Consider the following 12,384-nt stretch of genomic DNA (forward strand, 5'->3'; position numbering starts at 1 on the left):
CCGGACGCTCCCTGTGTCGCCTGACTATATCCAGGAAATCTGGGTGAGAGGCGAACGTCTTATGGAAACGCTTGTTTCTCGTAAAGGAAACAAAATGGTCCGGGGCAGAATTAGAATCATCGTCTACTTTTAGTGAATGATTGACTGCCTCAATGAGGGAGTCGACAGTAGACCTAAAGTCCGGAGCATCCGGGTCTAAGGATGCATCAGACTCATACTCAAGAGTCGTGATCGCTACGGGCCCCTAGGGAGGGTGAGCGAGAAGTGGAGCTACCAGAGGCTGACTGGTGCGACGAGTGCTCAGGGGAGGTAGTGCGGATCCGTTTTCTGGATGACCATGCCTCCTTCCGGTGAGAGCAGCCCCTGCTGGCAGACGATTCCCCTGTTACGGAGGGATCTCTTAACCCAGGAAAAAGAGGGCCCCGCTCCCCAGAGGGGTCCAGAAGGGATTTAATCGCTTTGGCCAGCGAATCCACAGACTGTGACAGGGACGCCACCCACTCCGGGGGACTAGATACACTGGGGTCGGTAGCGGCGGAGGGCTCCTGGGCCTCTGGGGCATCGCAGGCTGAGCAGAGGGAGGAACTCTGAGGCCGAGGAAGAGGAGCCTGGCAGGTGGTACACGTAGTAAAAAAGGTAGTATGCACCTTAGTGATCTTTCTGGTCCTTGACTGGGACATGGTGTACGCTAAAGTAAGAGATAGTGCACAGGTAGGGCCTGTAAGCTGTGGAAGCGAGGGCGACGCTGCAAGGGAGAACTAACGTCGTCTCCTTACCCGTGGTCCTGTGTCCCGCTGAGAGAGGGAGAGCGGCGGTGCTGGTGGAGAGACAGCCAGCGGACAGGGCGCTGCACTTGGAGGAGCGCAGCCGGCAGTCAGAGCGCTGCACGTGGAGCTGGAGCTGCGGCGTGCAGAGAAGAAAGATGGCCGCCGGGGGTTGGTGAGGGGAATCTCGCAGAGAGCGAGAAGCGCCAGGACCAGGGGGCGGAGCCGTCGAATGACACGAAAAAGGGGGCGGAGCCTATCGGGAACCGGCCTGCTAGGCCGAAGCCGGGGACTAAATTTGCGGCTTCCGAGGAGCGCCGGCCCCTAGGGGAGACCCTGAAAAGGTGAGGGAGCCCTCCGGAACCGCTGGGGCGACCGACCCTCCCCCAAATGTTATGGCACTTACCCCGACAGAAGGGGAGAAAAGCAGAGAAGCTTGCTGCACCAGCGGTCATAGATTTTTCCCCGGGATCTGGTGAGCTGTGCCTGGGGGATTAGGACAGTGCAGGGTTGGGGGAAGCCTCTATCCACCATACCCATAAAAGGGGGGTGGAGAGGAACCGTCCGCCTCCTTCCATCATCCGCTTTCTCAGTGGTGATGCAGTGGGGGCTGCACGGACGCCACAATGTAAGGTGCCTCTGAACAGCCGAGGTAAAACTTGGTGGGCAGGGCAAAAAAGTCCGGCAATAGGCCTGGCTGCTGAAGAGGATACTGAAGGAGACACTCCAGTGCTCGTCTGATAAGGGAGGGGGGAGATCGGTGCCCTTGAAGGGGCCCGTCGCCCCTAAAAATCAGCTCAGGCAGTGGCTTCCCACGTCGCAGGAGACGATACGGAGAGGTGAAACTCCCGTGCTCGCCTGTTGTTGGTTCGGGGGAGATCGGAACATGAAAGAATCCGTCGCCCCCTTCGTCCGGGATAGAAAGGTTTAAATCCAGTGTGCCTCCTACGGACACTAAGCTTGAACTGGGTCTCTGGAAGCCAGCACGAGGGTGTATACTGCAGGGGAAGAGCTAACTCTTTTTTGTCTCAACTTAGTGTCAGCCTCCTAGTGACAGCAGCATAACACCCATGGTCCTGTGTCCCCCAATGTGGCGAAGGAGAAAGTGTAAAAGCCATCCCACCGAGATAAGGTGTACCCAATCAGGATGGTCCCATCTCTAAAGTAAAACCTCTCTATGTGCCGGCCGACCTCAATAGCTCTGACCACAAGTGTCAACTAAGTCTCCTATGTTATTTACATGTGCTATTACTATTTACTCACTTACTTACTGCAGCGTTTGTTCACTTTGTTTTTATACTAGGTTCTGTTAGATTACATAGCAATGCTGGCACATTCCCTTTAAGGCAATGGACATGTATGGCTGCACTGAACAGCACCATTGCCCTATGTAATCTAATTTAGATACGGGGCTATCGCAAGAAATCATCAACTTTAGTTCATCAGCACATTTCCATCTCATGTGTATGGTCAACTAAAGAGACCTGATCAATTATCAGATGTTCAAAAAAGCTTACTATATAACCCCTTTTTCCAAACAGCTTTATATCTTCTATCCCTTCTGCAATCCTGAGAAAGAAGCATTTTAATTCATATGTAAACGAGGCATTAAAGTGACCCTGTAAGCAGGATTTTGCTAAATAACCTACAGACACTGGGGGTGGGGGGGGGGGGGTGGTGAAGAAATCAGTCTTGTGGTTCTTGTGTAATCAGGGTTAGAAGTCTTCAGCTAATGATATCCCCGTGCTCTGGCGCAGGACTGTAGGCAGGGTCTTATCTTCCTGCTCTAAGTCTAAGAAACCAAGGAGAGATGTTCCCATAGGCCGCCCCGAAGAAGCACAAACATATTCCTCATCATAGAGACAGTGAGAGAGTCAGACTGATTGTGCTTCGTAGTGGCCTGTGGGCTGTTCTCTCCATGATTTCTCTGGCCTAGAGCAGGAAGATAAGACTCTACCTACAGTCCCGCCCCGGGGCATGGGCATCTCAATACTAACACTGATTACCCAAGAACCACAAGATACATTTCTGCACCCCAGATATCATTTTAGTCAGTTTAACACTGCCAACTGCCAACCTGACAATGTCTGTAGTTTACTTAGCAAAATCCTGCTGACAGCTTCCCTTTAAGTGCCCTGGGAGTGACAGTGCACTTGCCAATCTTCTGCTGCCCAAGGTTGTTTCTTCGCTCAACTTCAGCATCTTTAGCTTGATTAATATCTCACGGTCTGATGTCATACACACAATGAGTTATCAATGAAGTTATAGGGACTTGGTGGTGGGATGGGAATCAACCTCGTTAGGCCGTGGCTCCTTAGGTGTTCTGTCATGCCCAGACCACTTAAAGGGAACCCGTCACATGAAAAAAACTATACTGACTTGCAGATATAGGGCTACTCTGCAGTTTAATAGCGTTTTATACAGGCCAGGCTCCCGCACTTAGATCCCTGATGACAGGAGGAAATGAACTGCATTCCCCCCAGCAGCGTTTGGCGTTCAGTCATGGGGCTGGTGCCGGCGTAGGTTCAGTCACTGCTCTAGAGAGCGGCAGCTGTAACCGGCTCCTGTCAGTGACGGACAGCCGGCCCTAATGCTCAGCTGCTGTCAGTCAGTGCCAGGGGTGCGGTTACAGCCTCCGCTCCCTATACACAGAACAGTGACAGAACCCGCGCTAGTGCCGCCACTGTGACAGAACGCAAAACGCTGCTGGGGGAAGAAACTTAATTTCCTCCCAGCGGAAGGGGTCCAAGTGCGGGCGCTGGGCAGGTTCAGAATATTGTTTTATTCACGTGACAGGTTCCCTTTAAATCCTCATTTGCATATGAATTAAAATGCTGATTTCTTGGGAATGCAGCAACAGATTGAAGGAAAAATCCATCTTTTTATCCTCTAAGACCTGCATGCCCATAAATGCACTTTGTGGGAGGTTGATCTTTACCAGCAGTATTTCCACATTGCTATTACTTTACTGAACGTGACTCACGTGAATGGCTGGCTGCAGTACTCACTGAACATGGTGACCATGATATCCAGGACTATCTTAGCCTGCAAGAAAAGTCAAGTTACTTATTAATGCAAACGATACAAAAGGGATCATCACAGCACAACGGGCTCTGTGCTCGCCATCACCTTCGTGAGATCCGTGGCCGTGCATTCAATAAATACGTTGTGGGTATTCAAGGAGATTCTGGTGTGATCCCCTAAAAGTCAAAAGACAAATTAGAAGAAAATATGAAAACAATTACAAAATTGCAGGAAGGGTTACCCTCTTATGCTGTGTATTCTTTTCTAGAATAAAAGTAAAGGAGTCTCACCGTTTTATTACCTAGGGCTGTGAAAGAGCCATATTGTTTAAATGTGTTCCTACAGAAAAATAGTCCTCAGACAGCGGCTGTGGTGTGTTCACATGCCGCTGACTACCTTATGTCAACATTTTCTAATACAGAGTATATATATATATATATATATATATATATATATATATATATATATATATATATAATCTATTATATACACACACACACACACACACAAGACTACAACTATCTACACCAAAAAATTATTTATACTGTATATACTCGAATATAAGCCGAGATTTTCTGCCCATTATTTTAGGCTGAAAGTGCCCCTCGGCTTATCCTCGAGTCATTGTCCCAGGGGGTCGGCAGGGGAGGGGGAGCGGCAGGAGTTGCGGCCCTTACATCATGCTCACCCCCTCCTGGTGCGGTCTCTGCACGTCCCTGCTTCTCCGATGGTCTCCAGCTCCCACAGCTCTTCCTGTGTTCAGCGGTCATGTGGTACCGTTCATTAAAGTAATTAATATGGACGCGACTCCACTCCCATAGGCGTGGAGCGCATATTCATTACGTTAATGAGCGGTACCATGTGACTGCTCAGCACTGGAAGGAGCTGCTGCTCCGGGACAAAGGAGAAGCAAGAAAGTGCAGAGACCGCGGCAGGAGGGTGAGTATGACAGGGGAGGGTGAGCCATGCGATATTCACCTGTCCCGGTTCCATCGCCGGGCTGAGTCTTCCGCTTCCCCTGGCTGTGACGTTCAGGTCAGAGGGTGCGATGACGTGGTTAGTGCGCGCCCTCTGCCTGAACAATCACTGCAGAGAGTCGGAAGACACAGCAGCGTGGGAATGGGGACAGGTGAATACCGCAAGTGCCGGGGGCCTGAGCCAGCGGCGACCCCGGCGCCTGGCCCCCAACGATGAGAGGTGAGTATGTCATTTTTTTTTTCATCGCAGCAGCATATGGGGCATATTATTCTATGGAGCATCTTATGGGGCCATCAACCTTTATGGAGCATTATATGGGGCATATTATTCTATGGAGCATCTTATAGGGCCATCATTAACCTTTGTGCAGCATTATATGGGGCATATTTTAATATGGAGCATCTTATGGGGCCAGTATTAACCTTTGTGCAGCATTATATGGGACTACTGCAATGCCCTGGTCATGGGGTAAGCGACATACAGAATCAGAAGAACTATACCGTACTAAATTTTTAATTACAAGTATTTGCTAATATTTTTATTATTATTACACCTACTACATATTGCGATACGCTCTTGGCAGTGAAAATACAATTTAAATGAAAGGCATTATTGGAAAATAACTAACTATTTAAATTAGATTCGTGTGTTAAATGTATTTTTTTTAATTGTAGTTTTCTCATGTCATAATCTTTATTTTAAAAAGCAAAACTAGCAATATTGCAGTTTTACACTGGCCATATTGGGTCTTTTTTAGACTAGCACTTCCTGTCATTTCAGGAAGGGTAACTAGCAGTCTCCCAAAAGATGGGATCAGGGATCTTACCATTGTGGCTATGTACATGTGTTGTTTCCTGAAACATGAAGTTAGAGTCTAAAAAAGCCCCAGTGGCAAATGTGAAAAATGCAACATTTCTGTTTTTTAATACAAATTGTGGTACGTTACAAGAAGCAATAGGTCCTTTTCTGATGATAGCTTCCATTTGAAAACACACAGAGTTGCAAAATCAATTACCATTGATGATTGGTGGCATGGAAAGCAGCACCCCATTGCTGTCATAGATCACAGGGTAGACTGGCTTGTCTTCTATTATGTGCAGGAAATGTTTCAGATGGCTGTCAGTCTGAGAAGAAGATGATCATATTAATGTGTATAATATGGCTGGTGAACTATAACGAGAGCAATATTCAATAATAATGTACGTATGTATACATTATAGTCACCAGTCTCTATTGGCTACACTACAACCACGTGTGCTTGTGGGACAAATCCTCACCCTGTACAGATCCATCAGCTCTGGGGCTGTGTACTCTTTGCTTTGGTTCAGTGGCCTAAATTTGATACTAGAGGGGGGCTTTGCAGTATAAATGAAGGGTCCGGTGATGGTGTCTAGATCATGGGTTCCAATTGCGACCAGTGTTCTTCGCCTAAAAGACAAAGGGATTACTAATAACATATCTTTAAGGGTAGCAAATAGCAAGCAACACAATTCAGCATCTTCATTAAAAAAAAAACGGATCCAGAGGAAAACCCAAACCTGAGCCAGAGTGACACTTCTGGCACTAGTTTGCCACAGAATCAAGTGGAAACAGAACATCTCCTACAATATCTCCCTGGGCTTAAAGTATTTCCTGAAGGAAGAGATAGATGGGTTATCCTGCGACACACATTTGCCTTAAATGTCTGATAGAGACCTCTCTTAGGCTAGGTTCACATTGCGTTAGTGGGTGATCGCTAACGGACAGCGTTGCACGGCGAAAATGTCGCAATTAACGCCGTACAACGGGTCCGTTAGCGCACCCATTGACAGCAATGTAAATTTCGCCTGCAGCGCATCACTAGCGCGTGCCTTTTTCGGCTCGCGCTAGTGATGTGCCGTTCTTCTGTGACGCGCCTCGGACGCTGCTTGCAGCGTCCGCGGCGCGCCCGAGGTCCGTTCCCCGCTCTCGCAGATCGGGGATCTGCGAGAGCGGGGACGTTAACGCGACCCCTGAACGCGGCCCCTAAATAAACACTGCGTCAGCGCAATCCGCTAGCGCTAAACGGATTGCCCTAACGCAATGTGAACCTAGCCTTACAACAAGCTCTATAACTAAATGGCATTCAAGAAAAGTCAGGGGTGGGCACATCTGTGAGCCATAAACCTCAGTCACTGGAGGACCCCTTCATGTTGCAACATACTAAAATTGCAATCATAATACCGTATATATAGATTTCCACAAAACATACAGAAAAAAAATGTAGGTACCTGCATATGTTCTGGTGAAGTTTTTCTTGCAGATCAATGAAATTTTCATATCGCTCCTGGGTGAATGTTATGTTCCGGAGCACAGCGGCCACTGCAAAGGGGCGAACTGCAGCCGTCTAAGAACAGAACAGCACAGGTATTACCGCATAGGAGAAGGAAAATATACATCTCAGGTACATATATCAAACTCTGGCCCACGGGCCAAATGTGGCCTGCAGGGTGAGTATATTTGGCCCTTGACGCCGGGAAGGTAGGCCATTATACTCCAGGGTGCACTATGTGGCGGCGTTATACTGTATGGAGCACTACGTGGCACCGTTATACTGGGTGGAAGACTACGTGGCGCCGTTATAGTGCGCGGAGCACTACGTGGCGCCGTTATAGTGCGCGGAGCACTACGTGGCGCCGTTATAGTGGGCGGAGCACTACGTGGCGCCGTTATAGTGCGCGGAGCACTACGTGGCGCCGTTATAGTGCGCGGAGCACTACGTGGCGCCGCTATAGTGCGTGGAGCACTATGTGGCGCCGCTATAGTGCGTGGAGCACTACGTGGCGCCGCTATAGTGCGTGGAGCACTACGTGGCGCCGCTATAGTGCGTGGAGCACTACGTGGGGCCATTATAATGCATTGAGCTCTATGTAGGACGATTATACTGTATAGAGCAGTATGTGGGGCCATTATAATGTATGGATGGCAATGCAGGGCCCCATTACACTGTATGGAAGACTGTGGGACCCATTATACTGTATGGAGCACTTTTTATGGCCATTAGAATGTATGAAGGGCTATGTGGGGATTACAATTGGAGAATCATTCTGTGATTAGATCACCATTCTTTGCAGGGAGTTAAGAGGGAGAGGGGTACAGTAAGGTCATCATATCGTGTGTGAAGGGTACTGTGGAGGAATTCACTGTGGGGATATCATACTGTGTTTGGGGGCACTTTTTTTGCATGTAACTTTATTATCTGTGTTATTCAAGGCTTTTTTTATCCTTTGTTAATACATATTAAAATTTGGCCATTGGGCCATATGCTTTTTACTGCCCTTACTTAACATGTATTATATTATTCCAATATTTTATTCTGAGATCTATTAATTATTATATACTTTGTTCGTGGGACAACCCCTTTAAAGTTTGTTTCCATATGAAAAAGTTTATCGTTATATTTGATGATAAGGAAAAACAATTGTAGACATTTTTTTTTTTTTTTAATAAACATGAAGGTTGGCCCACAACTTTGTCCAAGCTTTTAGTTTTGTCCCTCTGTGTCTGAGTTTGACATCCCTGATATAAGGGAACGGTAAAAACATGAAGCTGTTAGGACATTGCTGAGGCTGGAGGACTAACCTTACATTTTACCATTCACAGAGATTTTAACCCCTTTACAACCTTTGACATATATTTACAAGGTTCTGTCCCTGCCTTTGATGTGGGTTCTGAAGAGGAGGCCGCATCTTTCTCGCACTTGATGGCTGATTTAATCAGCCATCAAGTGCCTTTAACAGCAGTGGGTGGAGCGCTGCTCCGGCCACGTCTCTTAACCTGTCAAGTCCTGCTGTCAGTTACTGACAGCAGGATTTAACACACACCAGATGGAAACACATCACAAATTCGGCCCATCGGCACTTGTCACGTGGCGCCGATGGGTTGTTATGACAGCCGAGGGTCTGTAGAAGGCACCCATGTGCCTGTCATTGTGAATCTCTTGTGATTGCCGGCTCGTGGCCGGCGTTCATAGGAGATATTATACATAGCTGTACTGAAGCATTGCTATGTGTAGCACAGGCGGCCGGACTATCGCAGCTTGAAGACTATTGAAGCCAGTCAAAATTATGCACATTTAAAAAAAAAAAAATATATATAGGAAAAAAAATAAAAACACACACAAAAGTTAAAATCACACCATTTGCTCCACTGAAAATTTTAGGGAAAAATAAAAACACCCCACAAATTTCATATTGCTGCACTCAGAAATGTCTGATCTATCAAAATCTAAAAACAATTAATCCAACTGGTAAACAGCGTAACGAGAAAAAATAAAGGCCAGAATTACGTTTTTTTGGCTGTCGCAACATTGCAATTAAATGCAATAACAGACGATCAAAACATCGTATCTACCTTAAAATGATATCAATAAAAACACCATCTGAAGTTGCAAAAAATAAGCCATAACCCAGCCCTAGCTCCCTCTACGTTATGAGTCTTGAAAAATGGCGCCGTAAGCAAAAAAAAAAGTTTGTTACAAACTTTACAAATTTTTTTCACCACTTAAAATAAAAAAAAAAAAAAAAAACCCTATACATGTTGGTATCTGCGAACTTATTCTGACCTGGGGAGGAATCATATTGCATTGCCAGGTCAGTTTTGGAATTGAACTTTTTTTTTTTTTTAAGCAATTTCACCGCACTTGAATTTTTTCCCATTATCTAGTACAGAATGTAGAATGAATGGTGGCATTCATAAGCACAACTCGTTCTGCAAAGAAAACAAGACCTTATACAGCTATTGGGATGGAAAAATAAAAATGTTATGGCTCTTGGAGGAAGGGGAGGAAAATTGCAAGGTTATGAAGGGGTTAAACAAGACTCCGCATAGCCGGAATCTATAGATTTCCCGATGTGACACCTCACCTCTTATTGTTTAAAGCTCACTGCCAAGGAGACTGGCCGCTGTGACATCTTGGGATGGTGGCCGACCATGCACAGTCCAACTGGCTCCACAATGCGCACCTCTGAATAAAGGAGCCTAGAGGAGCTGCGCATGATCCGCCATTGCTCTGTGACAGCGGCAGGGGGGCGGATCTCCTGGCAAAGAGATGTAAGCAATAAAAGAATGAAAGTGACATATTATACTTAAAATGGAAAGAACCCCCCCTATTCACATGTGATGGTGGGGTCCATGGACAGTTCTCCGGTGCGGCCCCTCGACCATTTCCCACCAGCTGTGAGAGCTGATGTTTAGGGATAATTTATTAAAAAAGGGGGCAGCCACAGACGGGTGCGCTAGATCTAGATCTGTGTCTTCCAGCTACATCTAACATGCAGCGCTACATACATACATCATAACACAGCAGTATAAGTGAAGGAAGTGTTACCTCCTCAGTGATGAACAGTCTTTGGAGCTGACTGTCAGCGGGTGTAATCCTCTTATATCTTGGGGCATCAATCCTATAAAGAAATATTAATACATAAGTATTAAAGGGAATCTGTCAGCAGGTGTTTGCTCCCTCATCTGAGAGCAGTATAATGTAGGGAGAGAGACAACGATTCCAGCGATGCATCACTTAGATTACTGGGAGCAGCGGTTCTGACAGAGTAGTCAGATGTAGCAGAGCTCAGAAAGCTGCCTCAGCCCACACCACAGCTCTCTGTAAACATTGTCTATAGACAGTGAGCTGCTTATCACAGTAGGGGGGTGGTCGGATTAGTATGCACCTGCGTCTGTAGCCAAAACAGTGATTATGTCCTGGTGATAAAATCTTCATTGTAAGCAAACACAGCCTAATAAGAGACACATTGTTGAGTTCAGTGTTTAACCCCTACCTCTTGGTGTCTTCAGATTACACAGCAAAAACCTGATGACAGATTCCCTTTAACTGAGGTGCTGTCTAAATACACACTTGAATTAAAGCCTGTTCACAAAACAAATAATGTATGGAAAGGGACGTGCTGCCAGAAATGCTGTTGTCTACAACTTCACTACCCAACTTTCAACATAAACACCATATACTCACCTCCTGTACCAGCACCGCCCCGGCAACGACACCAGCACCGCCCCGGCAACGACACCAGCACCGCCCCAGCAACGACACCAGCACCGTCTCAGAAAAAGCCAACAACATCCTGGCAATGCCAGCACCGTCCTGGCAACGCCAGCAGCAGTTCTCTCATGACACTGTGAGCACTGCAGCCAATCAGTGGTCACTATTGGGCTCCTGTGCTGTCATTTCTTCAGATGAGCCTCAGTACGGGCGGTGAGCATAAGGCGTTTTCATTTTCACTTGGGTAATGCAGTATTTAAAAGCAGGCTGGTCTGAATACTGGACAACCCCTTCAACAATGTTTGGTTAAGAAAGTTCTAGTGGAAAGTCACACAGGTAATGGCAGGGTGTCCGCGATTACAGAACCATCCTGGTGCACAGGCCACAACTCTGGAAGAAGCTGGGCTGCAATTCAAAAAACAGCCCCCTGACAAGAGAGGTGCCGTATATGGAGCTAAATTAGGCTTAATTTTTATTTTTTAACCCCTTGGCATCACACCTCCTGTACAGTCCCAGCTCAGGTGCTATATGGATATTACAATATACCATGTATACAAGGCACAGAGATGGAGCACATACAAGAGCTGCCAGCAGAAACATAGTAGTCATAGTACTCCTAAACACGTTGAATAAAGCCACTTTTCATCTGAATATCCATTTGGACTTTTATCTTTCTAGCAGCGCAGAGTTAATCCACCTTTTTATCCCATTTTTTTTTTCTTTACTCTAGCAGAAACATACAGAGGCACACAGCGGCAAGGGCCAGGATCAGAGATAACTCTAACCCTGGTCATTACGTCCATTAGATGCCCCAGTGGATAGTGCAGGGGAGCTCCGTCTGTCGCCCTATCGCCGGGTCAGCTTAGTCTGTGATGTGTGCCACCCTATGGATGCCAGGCATTTTACTATGGCAATAAAACACTACAATACAAAAGTGCCAAATGATTAAACAGAATGCACACCCCAAAGACCAGTAAGAAGAGCTGTCACGTATTCCCACTGTACCTTTCCTTAAATACTTGCAGCCCCCGAACCAGTCCCTCCAGGCACAACAGATCATAGCGGTTGGCAGGCACATCAATCTTAAAGAGAATAACATCTGATGCTCCGTCCAACTTTCCATCACCTTTTTCTTTGCTGAGGATTTCTCTCTCGGTGGTCTGAAAGGGTAATAAAATATACTATTTGCAAAGATATACCTATAATTGCCTGTGATTTACACCTCCACATCAATAATACTCACAGAAAAAAAAAAGGTTATGTGGATTCACATTACCAGGGAGTAAAACTATGGGGAAAGTATTAACAAATGACCCCCATTGCTCACGTTATATGTTCGTTCTGCTCCCCAGATCTCAGCTTCCTGCCCCATGTGAGCAGGACAGAAGAGCAGGTGGGAGACTGGGCTTCACTACACTCACATTACGTTACAGGCTTGCAGGGTGGTTTGCTATATGGTACAGCCAAAAATTATAATTATATATATGTATTTTATTTTTTATAACTGATCTATCTGATGCACAGAATAACTTGAAATATTGTCCATGGTAATCAATGAGAGACTTAGGCCGGCATCACACTTGGCGTAAGACAATACGCCACGTA

At 46.5% G+C, this 12,384-nt stretch overlaps 1 protein-coding gene across 1 annotated transcript in view; it reads right to left on the reverse strand.

Annotated features, from left to right (window-relative positions):
• Window positions 1-12,384, reverse strand: part of FARSB (phenylalanyl-tRNA synthetase subunit beta) — a 78,454-nt gene that overhangs the window by 61,327 nt on the left and 4,743 nt on the right. Inside the window, exons 3-9 of the mRNA XM_077290879.1 lie at window positions 11,785-11,939; window positions 10,114-10,186; window positions 7,016-7,131; window positions 6,044-6,194; window positions 5,782-5,890; window positions 3,894-3,964; window positions 3,748-3,809 (exon numbers count right to left, since the gene is read on the reverse strand). Of these exons, the coding sequence (XP_077146994.1) occupies window positions 3,748-3,809; window positions 3,894-3,964; window positions 5,782-5,890; window positions 6,044-6,194; window positions 7,016-7,131; window positions 10,114-10,186; window positions 11,785-11,939 (737 nt within the window). The remainder of the gene's footprint in view (window positions 1-3,747; window positions 3,810-3,893; window positions 3,965-5,781; window positions 5,891-6,043; window positions 6,195-7,015; window positions 7,132-10,113; window positions 10,187-11,784; window positions 11,940-12,384) is intronic.

Source organism: Ranitomeya variabilis, chromosome 2 (assembly GCF_051348905.1).
Source record: "Ranitomeya variabilis isolate aRanVar5 chromosome 2, aRanVar5.hap1, whole genome shotgun sequence".
NCBI classification, from domain to species: domain Eukaryota; kingdom Metazoa; phylum Chordata; class Amphibia; order Anura; family Dendrobatidae; genus Ranitomeya; species Ranitomeya variabilis.